The sequence below is a fragment of the Populus euphratica genome, unplaced genomic scaffold, assembly GCF_000495115.2.
Source record: "Populus euphratica unplaced genomic scaffold, PopEup_1.0 scaffold20.1, whole genome shotgun sequence".
NCBI lineage: Eukaryota > Viridiplantae > Streptophyta > Magnoliopsida > Malpighiales > Salicaceae > Populus > Populus euphratica.
The window spans coordinates 831,590-844,211 of NW_011499854.1; the positions used below are offsets into that span (position 1 = coordinate 831,590).

General features: G+C 31.4%; 1 protein-coding gene and 1 pseudogene across 1 annotated transcript; one reads left to right on the forward strand and one right to left on the reverse strand.

The window, feature by feature from the left end:
* The first annotated feature begins 344 nt into the window (after positions 1-344).
* Positions 345-9,856, forward strand: LOC105122515 (cycloartenol synthase 2-like). The gene is made up of 19 exons (XM_011021650.1): positions 345-508; positions 779-1,008; positions 1,256-1,441; positions 2,891-2,980; positions 3,929-4,123; positions 4,219-4,303; positions 5,695-5,861; positions 5,944-6,132; positions 6,409-6,522; positions 6,828-6,950; positions 7,065-7,187; positions 7,734-7,832; positions 8,219-8,275; positions 8,368-8,414; positions 8,541-8,684; positions 8,838-9,015; positions 9,248-9,328; positions 9,422-9,505; positions 9,585-9,856. Exons 2-19 carry the CDS (start codon positions 811-813, stop codon positions 9,693-9,695), a joined length of 2,271 nt encoding a protein of 756 aa, XP_011019952.1. The 5' UTR covers positions 345-508; positions 779-810; the 3' UTR covers positions 9,696-9,856.
* Positions 9,857-12,260: 2,404 nt separating this feature from the next.
* LOC105122516 (cell division cycle protein 48 homolog pseudogene) overlaps positions 12,261-12,622 on the reverse strand; it is a 1,317-nt pseudogene continuing 955 nt past the window's right edge.

The window sequence follows — 12,622 nt, forward strand, 5'->3', positions numbered from 1 at the left end:
AAGCAGAAGTACTCTGCTTTGATTCGAAAGTAAATTATTATTTTTTTAAAATGTCACATCCTTTTATATTTAAAACAAAATAAACCTTTACTAAACATTATTTTTAATTAAAACCAGGTACAAACAACCGTATTTCATAAGCACAATAATATTAAATAGTATTTAAATGAAAACCCTTTAAGCTCATTCGTTTATTCCTTTTCTTTTACAAAACCAGTTTCTTTGTAGCGCGCACAGATAGTTGTTCTCTAGTGCCCACAACACGTTCGGATCTTTATCACTGCATCTTCGCCTCTGCCCTTTGTCTCGTCTTTCATGTGAAAATGACAGCAAGAAATGATTCTGAATAGTTGCTTTCTTTACGTTTATTTAAGAACTTGATGAACCTGCTACCTTCGGTACAATCCAAAGAATAATAGCTCTTGCAATTCCTTAATTTTCTCCTGCTGGCTACTGCTGCAATCCTGTTCTCTCGATAGTTTTTCATCACTCAGAACACAGAGCACAGGTACAGTTATTTACACAATATCATCATCACAATTCGCGCATATGCACTCCTGTCATGTATTCATGGCCACGATTGAATCATTCAACTTCGTTTTCTTTTCTTGAAAAACCTCATTTATCATATTATTCATCAGAAATACATAATTGGATCATTCCATTACATCCCCCTTGAAAAATATAGAGAACTGCAACTGTTTTCTTTTATTCTCTCACAATTTGAGAGAGAGAGCTGGAAAATATCTATTAAAGGTTCGTATCGATATACATGTAGGTTGTTTGGAGGGGTTTTGAGCTCGACGAAGAATGTGGAAACTCAAGCTTTCGGAAGGCAATGATCCATGGCTTAGAAGTGTGAATAATCATGTTGGTAGACAATTTTGGGAGTTTGATCCTCATCTTGGAACTCCAGAAGAGCGAGCTCAAGTTGAAAATTATCGAAACGAGTTTACGAAAAGCCGTTTCCTAATGAAACACAGTTCTGATCTTCTGATGAGATTTCAGGTGACATATATTCAACTAATTAATTAAATACGATTAGATTTTGTATCCACTGGATGCTCAATTACCTTGCTTTTCAGCTTCTTTTTCAATGCTACACAAGCTTGTCTCGTGTTAAAATGTTTTGATGGACTTGAGATTAACCTGATTGATCTATGACCCAGTTCACATGGGTTCAAGAGCTATTGTTTCTGTTTCTTTCATTAATACATCATTTCTTCTATTTGTTAACAAAAAGAACTTGTAAAAGTTTGCGAGGGAAAACCCATGTGAGATGAAGCTGCCTATGGCGAAAGTAAGAAGTGAAGAAGAAATCACGAAGGAAGTGGTGGATACCACATTGAGAAGAAGCTTGAGATTCTATTCAACTCTACAGACCGAGGATGGATTCTGGCCTGGTGATTATGGTGGCCCTATGTTTCTTCTACCAGGCTTGGTAGGTTCTTCTTCAACATCCATTGATCATCTCTGTAAAAATGTTTTTCTCTCTCGCGAAGTATAAACTCGAACATCAATAGAATAAGCAATATTAACTAATCTTTCTTCCTAGTTCAGCTAATGAAAAAAAGAGAAGATATTTATCATATGAGGTAAATTGAAATAAATGATTTTGCAATAAATAATTACCACTTCATTTCATCAAGTTAGTGGGTGGTTAGAGTGTTTGATGCTGATTAATTACACCAGCTAGCATGCTCAAAAGTAAATTACCTTTTTTACTTTAATTCCATTGTAATCGCCCTGCTGATAGAGAATTAATTAATACCAAACATAGATAATTAACATCTAATTGAAATAGTATAATTTTCTATTTTAATATTGATTAATATATGAATATGTCCACAAAAGGTTTTACAGTTGACATGATGGTATGCTTTTGTTCCGGCCTTGTCTTGCAAGAGAGACGACCCGTGAACGTCTAATAATTACTATGAATAAAACAAAACTTGCACTGTTCTTGTCTTCATTTCCTTGGTTATTTCTTTAAATTTTAAATTGTCATTTCATATATTCTCAACTCTTCTGTTTTATACGCCACAAATCATGCTGAAGATCAAGTTACAGTGCTAGTAGTGGGATTGAGGCGTAAATATATTTATTATTTGTTTGATATTGTGATATAATATCTTTTTTTTTTATTTTTTTTTAATAAAAATACATTTAAATAAAGTTTTTATAAATTTTTTTATTTGGCATTGTTATATCAAAATCTTTTTAAAAATATTAATTTAATATTTTTCAACGAAAAGCATGTTAGGTCACCTTGAAACATTTTTAAAGCGCAAGAAAACTAAATTAATATTTTTGAAATCATTAGGTAAACTTAAACAACAACGACAGCTTTTTAATTAAAACAAAATTAACATTATTATGCCGTACATATCATGTATCATGAATTCATAACAACTTCACTCTTAAAGAAATTAATGACAAAGATGTTAATTGAAAATATAATAAATAAATAAACTAACTGATTATGGTCCATTCAAGTATAATAACAAGACCTAATAATTAACCAGTAATAATTTATTCAAACTCTCTATAACGGTGATGTTTCAACATCCATATATATAGTGCTGATGGCCATCGAAATTATTATATTTTTAATTCTATTAATTAAAATTTAGCGGTCCCAAAAGCCACTAGGAAAATAATATCAATATTGTTTTAACACCAAGTGTAATATTGATAGCCATCGAAATTATTAAATAATTAAATTCTCAATTCTAATTGGAACTTAGGGTTCCTAGAAGCAATTTGCCAGCATCACAGTGATCTTTTTTAGCGGTGGGTTTATTATGTTCACATGCATGCGGGTGACAATCCATCAATCTACCGGTCATGTCATGTGTTTATGTATGTATGTATGTATGTATGTACACAGGTGATTTGTTTATACGTGACGGGTGCCTTGAATACAATTCTGCATAATCAGCATCGACAAGAGATGTGTCGTTATCTCTATAATCATCAGGTATCCATCTCTTTTTTTTGTTTGAAAAGTTTTTTAAAAAAAATTAAATTTTTTTTATGTTTTCGTATTATTTTAATAGACTAATATAAAAAATAATTTTTTAAAATAAAAAATATTATTTTATATATTTTTAAAAAACGCTTTAAAATATAACTGTAACTATACTATCAAATATACATTTTCTTCTTATTATTATACTGCTTTAGTATCAATTATATATATATAAAATAAAACAATGAATATTATTTTTCACTTCTAGCTAAGTGATACAATGATTGATAACTTAATAAATAATTAATGAACTTGATTTGATTTTTAATTTTTTAATTTTCAAAAACAAAATGATTTTTTTTACTGGGTTTAGAAGATGAATCTATTATTAAGCATCAATTATGAAGAATTAAATGAAAATATTGTTAAGTAGAACTATGAATAAATACGTAGTAATATTCGTATATTTTTCTAGTGAATTTCTTGAAATTAAGTATGTTTTGTATTTTTATGAATTTTAAAATTTCAATAAATATTAAATATAGATTAAATAATATTAGCGTATATGATTTTCGAATATCTTCTTTGCAACAAAATAAAAACAAAATGCCTCAAGATCACACATATAAAAAAAATAAAATTCTAGTTTATACGTACATATAATGACTAAGAAATAGTATTAATTCTAATTTCTTACTTTTTTTCTCAATGATCATTTGTTCAAAACTTGTTATTCAAGATTAGTCTTGGAGCTTTTACATCATGATAAAAAAATACTGAAGTCTTGAAGAAGTTTTTGTGATTGTCTGCCAAACCATTTCATCTTTGTCTTCTTCTGTGTTAATGATAAATGCGTGATTTCTCAGTATTCTCTCGCAAATCACAAAAACTAGAAGAGTGAAAATGCTTAATATATAGTAGCTGTAATATTTGATCTTCGTTGATAATTGAGGACAGAACGTCGATGGTGGGTGGGGATTGCATGTAGAGGGTTCAAGCACAATGTTTTGCACAGTTCTCTCTTATGTCACCCTCAGATTGCTTGGGGAAGAAATGGATGGTGGGGATGGTAGCATGGAGAAAGCTAGGAAATGGGTTCTTGACCATGGCGGAGCCACTCACATTCCATCATGGGGAAAGATGTGGCTTTCAGTAAGAATTCCATGCAGTTCTTCTCTTTGATTAGCAAGGATTATATTTATCACTTTGTCTGTGTGTTAACATGCCTGAATAAATAAAATTTGCAGGTGCTTGGAGTATATGAATGGAGTGGGAACAATCCATTACTGCCGGAGTTATGGCTTCTTCCTTACCTTTTTCCGGCACACCCAGGTTCCCTTTTCATGCACTGTGTACAAAAATTATCACCAATATAAGATTTGTTTTAATTATTAAAATACGAGCTAATTATATAGGCTATTCTAAACACCCACCTTGGCGTATTGCGTCCATAACACATTCACTCATTACTTCATGCCCGTGGTCGGATTGGATAAATTTATTTTTCAGTAAAAAGTAAAAAAATTGCACATAAAGGATTTTTCAATGTATTTTTAGTAATAAAATAAATTCTCAATTAAAAATCAAAAACTTATACATATATCTAATTAAATAAATATTAAATAATAAAATTTAAAAAAATATAATCTTAAAAAAATAAAAAAAAGTCAAGCAAACATGAATAAACCTTTTAAATCTGAGTTAATCTCTAAAATTTGGAATTCATGAAATCTTAGACTTCAACTTAATTAAGAAGTTTAATTTTCAATAAATTTAATATAAAATAATGAAATTAAGAAAAAAATCAACTTGAAAAAATCTTCAAAATTAAGAAAAATATTAATTAAAATAATAAGAATTAAATCCAATAGAAAAAAAACTTGAGGATAAAATTCTAAAACAAAACCAATTTAAAAATTATGTTAAATAAAACAATAACAAAAAAAAATAGAAACTAAATTTGAAAAAAATTTGAAGAGAAATGAAATTGAAAATGAATTTTAATTTTATAAATTATTTTAAATAAAAAATAATAATAAAAAATATAGATTGAATATGAAAAAATAACAAACAAACGAGTTGCTTTGAAATTTTAAAGAAATAAATGTGAAAATAAAAAAAAAGGAAAAAACAACCATCAATACTGAACCCAACAACTATTGGTTACACGTGCCATTTTATCATGAAGGAATGCTGTTACAAATTAAATGTTATTATAAAAGATGGAGTTTGGTCATTTGGATGACTATGTGCACATTGCTCAAATAATGGAGGAGCATTGCACACATCATCAATTTATTTTAATAATATTTATATTTATAAATTTATGTAATTACACGTCATTAGGTTTTTTGTTTTGTGGTTAATAAGCACCCACATGTTTAAGTAGGTTTTTAATTCGTAGAGGTCCTTGTTCAGTGATAAGCGCCATACGAAACCGTGTTCTTAAAAAAAAAAAAAATCTCAAGGACCCGATTGCTCTTTCCAAAACTACAAGGTTCAAATGTGACTGGATCATCAAACAATAGGGACCTCAACAATGAAAAACCCGATCTAACTTCTTATTTCTTTTTATTTTAAATGATTAGGTTACCTCATGACTTCAGGTCTTGAGCTGCTTCGTCATACACCGGCTTGAATTTAATAACTTTTTGAAAAACCTATTTATGCATGAAATGTACTTGCATATTATTATTATTATGATGATAGAGATGAAACTGCAGGAAGGTTATGGTGTCACTCTCGGATGGTATATCTCCCAATGTCATATTTATATGGAAAGAAGTTCGTGTGTTCGACCACCTCCCTTGTTCTATCGATTAGAAGAGAGATTTATACCATTCCCTATCACCAGATTGACTGGGAACAGACCAGGAATCTCTGTGCCAAGGTATAATCTTTGAAGCATAAAAAAAATCGATTTTGCACTGTTTTTTATTCATATTTGCTAACATCACAGCATTGTCTCGTAGGAAGACTCGTACTACCCTCATCCCCTATTGCAAGACATTGTATGGGCTTGCATTCACAAGGCCGTGGAGCCTCTCCTTACAAGATGGCCATTCTCTAAGCTTAGACAAAGGGCTCTAGACTCTGTAATGCAACGTGTCCATTATGAGGATGAAACCACTCAATATGTTTGCCTTGGACCAGTAAACAAGGTATGCTAATGGTGCTTCTTGTTTTCGATAGTAAGAACAAGTAATTTCTCATCATTCTCGTCGTGTTATAAGCCATTTTAGACCCGCAGGAAGGTGCAGATACAGATGGATTCATGAGTAAGCAGTGACATGCAAGCTAATGCATTTGTTATTCTCGTGTACTCTCAATTTAGCATGACTGATAGAAAAAGAAAGAAGAAACATGACTTTTGATTCTAATGTCTGAGATTTTAAAAGTTGAGACTGTTCGCACAACTTGTTGTCAATGGAGAGCAGGTATTAAACATGCTTTGCTGTTGGGTGGAGGATCCAAATTCAGAAGCATACAAGTGCCACCTTGCCAGAATTAAAGATTATTTGTGGGTAGCAGAGGATGGCATGAAAATGCAGGTACCTTAATATCAACGTTAATTTGAATATATAAATATAAGTTTTTAGGTTACTATGTAGAATGTGATTAAACGGTATGTGTTGTTACTCCTTACTCTTTTTGTCAAATTCGTTCAATTTTCCCGTTGAGGGTTAATTTCACTATAATAATTCTATCATTTTATAAATGATATTGATAATATTTTGATATTTTACAAGGCCGAGTTGACTCGATATGCTATGTTCTCTGCTTCACTGTAGTCACGAAACCCTGTCATTCTTGAGAAATATGAGATAGTAACTAGGGTGTCAAATCTTGTTAACAGGGCTATAATGGTTCTCAATTGTGGGATGTTTCATTTGCTGTTCAAGCAATCCTTGCTACCAATTTTGTTGATGAATTTGCTCCAATGCTTAAGAAAGCGCACAATTTCATAAGAAACACACAGGTACCACTAATCCAAGATTCTTGTGTCATTATGCATAACCAAGCAAATCGCAGTTGCGGCTTAATTATCCTATAATATTGGATTTCTTTAATTTAAATCCATTTTGGTGTGAAGGTGAGGACAAACAGCTCTGATGATTTTAACGATTGGTATCGGCACATTTCTAAGGGAGCATGGCCGTTCTCCACCCCCGACAACGGTTGGCCAGTATCCGATTGCACTGCAGAGGGCTTAAAGGCAAGTAATATTTTGAGTTGATCCATAAAGCAAGATTAGATTCCCTGTTAAAATCTTAAAACAACTTAAGACAAAGAGAGAGGACCTAAGAACTCAAATTAGAAATCATCAAAAATTAATTTCAAGAGTATTATTAATCTTTTGAAATTAAATTATACTTTATGTTCTAGCATTACATGTTGAAAATAAAATTAAACTAAGATTCATCCAGAGGCATCCGGACTTCTGGATTGAGTTTGCATAATTACTTTCCTAGTTAGAATAGATTTATTGTTCAGTTTAATTTCTTATTTGTCTAGAATTTTAAACTTACAAATAAATTTGTAATTAGAATTATAAGAAGCAGAGAAAAATTCAGAGAGAGACACTTAATAATAAAGCATACCTTCCTCTCAATCTCTTCTTATTCTTTAGTTTTGCAATTCAGCATTACTGTCCAGAACAAGTCTCTGCACTTTTTTTCTTCTAACAGTTGGCGATCCAACGTTATATATATGATCTTTACCTAGCTAGAATGCTAATATTTATGAACAAAATGGTTTGCAGGCAGGAATCTTATTATCTCGGTTGCCATCAGATATGGTGGGAGAAGCGATACCAGCAGATTGGTTCTATGATGCTGTTAACGTGATTTTATCTCTGCAGGTATCACTTTTAGGCTTAATATATATAAGATTGATATATACATTTATATATCCAAGCATGAACCACCCATACAAGTACAGTTATCTCAGGTTGCAGGGTTCTTACTAACATAAATGAGATCTCACCTCACATATAGAGAGGGGGGAAATCTTGGATATCTGTTTGTTAATGCGTTTGAAACTGAATTTCAAAGTGTTCTTGGACTGATGTTTTTCTAAATCTAAACGCATTTTTACAAAAACATCTGCACTTTATCACCAAACACGCTATATAAAAGATGAGTGTTTGATTTTTTTGACAGGGATATTTGCTGAATGGTACTCTTATTTTATTAAGCAATTAAATCTGCATATTATAAACCTTATCAATGCGCATTGACATTTCAGAATAAAAATGGAGGTTTTGCATCGTACGAGCTGACAAGATCATACGCATGGTTAGAGGTAAAGCATTGATCTTTCTCTTCCATTTCGTTTACAATGGCTGAATTGTGAATATTCTATAAAAGTTTTAGCCCACTTTTCTTAAATTGCAGATGCTCAATCCAGCTGAAACATTTGGAAACATAATGATTGACTATCAGTAAGATAATAGATTCTCGTTGTTCTTACCTAGAATATTCTCTCTGTTACAGTTAGTAAGGTACGACTATGAATGTCTTGGTGACCTTACTTTGGCTCTCGGCTATATATGTATATATATGTTTAGGTATGTGGAATGCACTTCTGCAGTAATTCAAGGACTCAAATCCTTCAAGAAATCTTACCCAGGACATCGAAAGAAAGAAATAGAAGCATGTATGGTGAAGGCAATTGACTTCATTGAGCGCACACAACAACCTGATGGTTCATGGTATGTTTTCTGCTGAAAGTTCCTTCTTCATAAATAACATGTTTTGAGGCTGAGGCCTAGAACCACAGGAAGCTGTCAGACTTTGAAACTCTGTAAAACAAAATAGAAAAAAGGGGTCCAGGAAATGATTCTAAAGTAGTCTGCTTCACACAGGTATGGATCTTGGGGAGTCTGCTTCACGTATGGAACATGGTTTGGAATAACGGGGCTTGTAGCAGGTGGAAGGACGTATCAAAACAGCAGTAATATTCGGATAGCCTGTGAATTCTTGCTATCCAAACAGCTTGTTTCAGGTGGTTGGGGTGAGAGCTATCTTTCAAGTCAAGATAAGGTAACTCCCTTTAACATTTTGTGCTCAAAATTCTTCCATTGTGCAAGCACTTTATTTTTATTTTATCTTCTCTCTTGTTAAGAACTGAATTTGATTCCATGTAAAATAAAGCAGAATTAAAATTAAGGTCTTAAGTTGTCATCCGTCAATCCCTCGGTACTAAACAATGAAGATCTAATGGTTTGTGAACTTATTCTCTGTCATAACTTCCCTTTTATGTGTTAATACATAGGTGTACACAAATTTAGGTGGTGGTAAATCACATCTTGTAAACACTGGATGGGCGATGCTGGCTCTTATTGAAGCTGGACAGGTGAAGAACATGGTTTGAGATCACCTCTTTAACCAGAAAATAACCGTATAGAAGGAATGTTAACATTCATTGTTGTTACCTTTTCCGTACCAGGCCGAAAGAGATCCAACCCCGTTGCATCGTGCAGCAAAGTTGTTGATTAATTCAGCAATGGAAACTGGAGAGTTCCCACAACAAGTAAATCTTCTGGTTTTAGTGCCCCCATCGTATCATTATCATTTATGGAACTACCATATGCTGACTCTATGTTTTGTAGGAAATCATGGGAGTCTTCAACAAGAACTGTATGATTAGTTACTCTGCCTACAGAAACATCTTCCCTATCTGGGCCCTCGGGGAGTATCGCAATCGTGTGTTGCAGCAGTAAAAACTGTTATGTGTAAATGCTCCTGTAAAACAAGCAATAATGGAACGTGTCAATTGCCGCAGAAGAAACTATCCTGTGCTAAATTTCGTAAAATAGCATTAGCTGATTGTAGTATAACAAGTTCTTAATTTGAAAATCACATTTTCCCATTTTGGTTTCAATGAGTCAACGTTGGAAATTACAAGCTCACCGAATTCCGGTATCATCCATGGTGAGGTCCAAGCTTGTATAAAGTTTTCGTTGAAAATTTGTTTTAAAACATGCTTGAAAGTCAAATTAAAAATGAAATCCAGGATTAAAACTTTGTAACTTATTTTCTAATAAAAGTTCTTTAACGTAAAATATTGATATAATTAAAATAAATAAAAAATTAATCTTCAAAAACTCTTTGTTTGCGTATTTTAAAGAAATTCAATACCCTATAAAGGAATTTATCTACCCTAGGAAAAGAAACGCTTCTATACCTTAATTTTCAATGTTTTCTACTCTAGTTTTAACTCTATTTTAGGCTTTATATTTTCTTTTAATGTAGAGCCTAGATTCGGTTTTTATAAAAAGATTTTTAGTCAAAAGAAAAAAATTATTTTGCATATTCATGTATGTAATATATTCCTTTGTATTAAATAATTTAATCTATATTTTTTTTGTTTAATTTATATATCTAGCTTTATGAGTTTTAAATTTTTAAGGTTGCTAAATACATTTATTTTAAAGTTAATACTGCAATCTCTAAACTAGTTTGTAAGATCATGCTGTTCATTTAATTTTTAAACTTGTTTGCATAGTTTTTGTTATTTTTTATTGTTAAGTTATTTATTTTTTTTTTGGTTATTTCATGTTTATATAATTTGCATTTTGCTTGTTTTTTGAAAAGTCATTTTTTTATTTTTAAATTTTAATAGAATTATCATAATTTTAAATGAAAAAAAAAAACGTTGGTATAACTAATATCGTTTTGACAAGACTACTTGGATTTGGAGGGTGAACCGTCTACTTTGGTACATGGTAAAAACCTTGAGAATTTCAAGAACTTTAAAAAATAATAACAAAATAAATAATTATTTATACCAATAATAAAGCTACACCAAGAAGTCAATTTCTTTGAGCTGAGAAAGGTTAAAAACAAATTCTGCGAGCGTGAGATAGCATCTGAATAACATATATGACAAAAACTATGGTTGCACACTTACCGTGAAATCAATTTAATTAAGGATATGTTTGTTTTGTATTAAATATTTTATGAAAAATATATTTTTATTTTTTTTGTTTATTTTATGAGAAATAATTTTTTTTAAAAAAATCATATTTGTTTTCCATGAAATATTTTATAGGAAAATTAGTTAATAAAAAATATTTTACAATTAATTTTTAATTTTGGTTCATTTGATGAAAATTTAATTCATAAAATTTTATAAAATATTTTATAAATAGTAATATATTTGCAATATAATTTAAGCATTTCGATCATCATTTTCATTTTGTTGTCACTATCATTATCTTATCATCATCTTTTGTTTTTTTTTTTACTATCACATAACCACCTCACCGTTATCTCCTTCATTATCATCATGTCATCACATCACTTTCTTAATTATTATCATATCATCGTTATCACTGTCACCGTCAACTCACTATTGCCATCTAACCACCACCACCTTTTCTTTACTAACATCATAATTATCTCACTATTACCTCATTATTATCATTGATAAATATTTATATATTTCAAACCAAATAATATTAAAAAATATTTTACATGTAAAATATTTTATATTTTACATCCATAAAGTATTTTAGGCCAGCAAAAGGACCTAAGACAAAATATTATTATATTTGTACTGGGAGGGATAATGTATGAGGTTGCTATAATCACTGGCTAGATTAAAGTGCTATATATCGGTAACAATTTATTTACTTGCAAGTCTATGTATAGGTAATTGAAGTCACGCTAGCATCAAATGATTGAAAATCATCCTAGAATGTGAGAATGAATGTTTTTTATAGAATATTACAGTGTTACAGTAATTTATTTTCTCAAATTCTGGCTGTCTTTTATATAATATCACATGTGGTTGTAGAAGTTAGGAACGTGAAATCCATTTTGGTAAGTTTAATAACTGGGAACTTGCCAAGTAAAAGGAAGGGAATCAAATTAGATAAGACAGTGATCTTCTTTTTTTTCTTAATACATTTTCGATCTAGCAGTAATTCCTTAATTTAGATTCAGAAGATGAACATGAACTCAGTTCATGCATGCATGCATGTTAGAGCATAAGGTTGCTCCCAATGAACCAAACTACTGATGGTGATTTTAAAGTCACCATAGCAGTCAAGCATCAAAATGTTTGAGCAGGGAACCTTCCAAGTAAGAGTAAGAGAATCTTACAAGGTGCAGTTCGAAGTGGTTCAGATCACACTGCATTCGCCGATGTTCTGGTCATTTAATGATCCACTGGTTATTGCAGAAGCGAAGGTTCCTGTTATGACACAGCCTGGATGCCGAAATTCGTGTGGAAATGTTAGCTAGCATTCCATATCCATTTGGAATGTCGGCTGAGGTTGTTACCTAGAAGAAAGGTTCAAAATGCCATTACAACTCTACTTGTACTGTCTGTGTTCCCACACTTATAGTGAATGGCATTGATCTGAAGGTGACAGAAATCTCTATTAGTTCCAATGCTATTACAGTGGTTCCACAGTTGTCGACGTGGAAGCAACTCCTTTTGTTTTCTCCTCCAGACATAATAACTTCATTGCAAGGGTTTGTGATAACTTTACCTTAATGACCCACAAGAATCTCCACTCGAATATTGTTGGTGGATGCATGCCATTTTGTGACAGGGAGGTGATGGCCGTAATATGCCTGGTTTCAGTAAAATTAAGGTTCTTAGTGTAACCTTGTAAGATTTTGATAATAATGTCAGCAG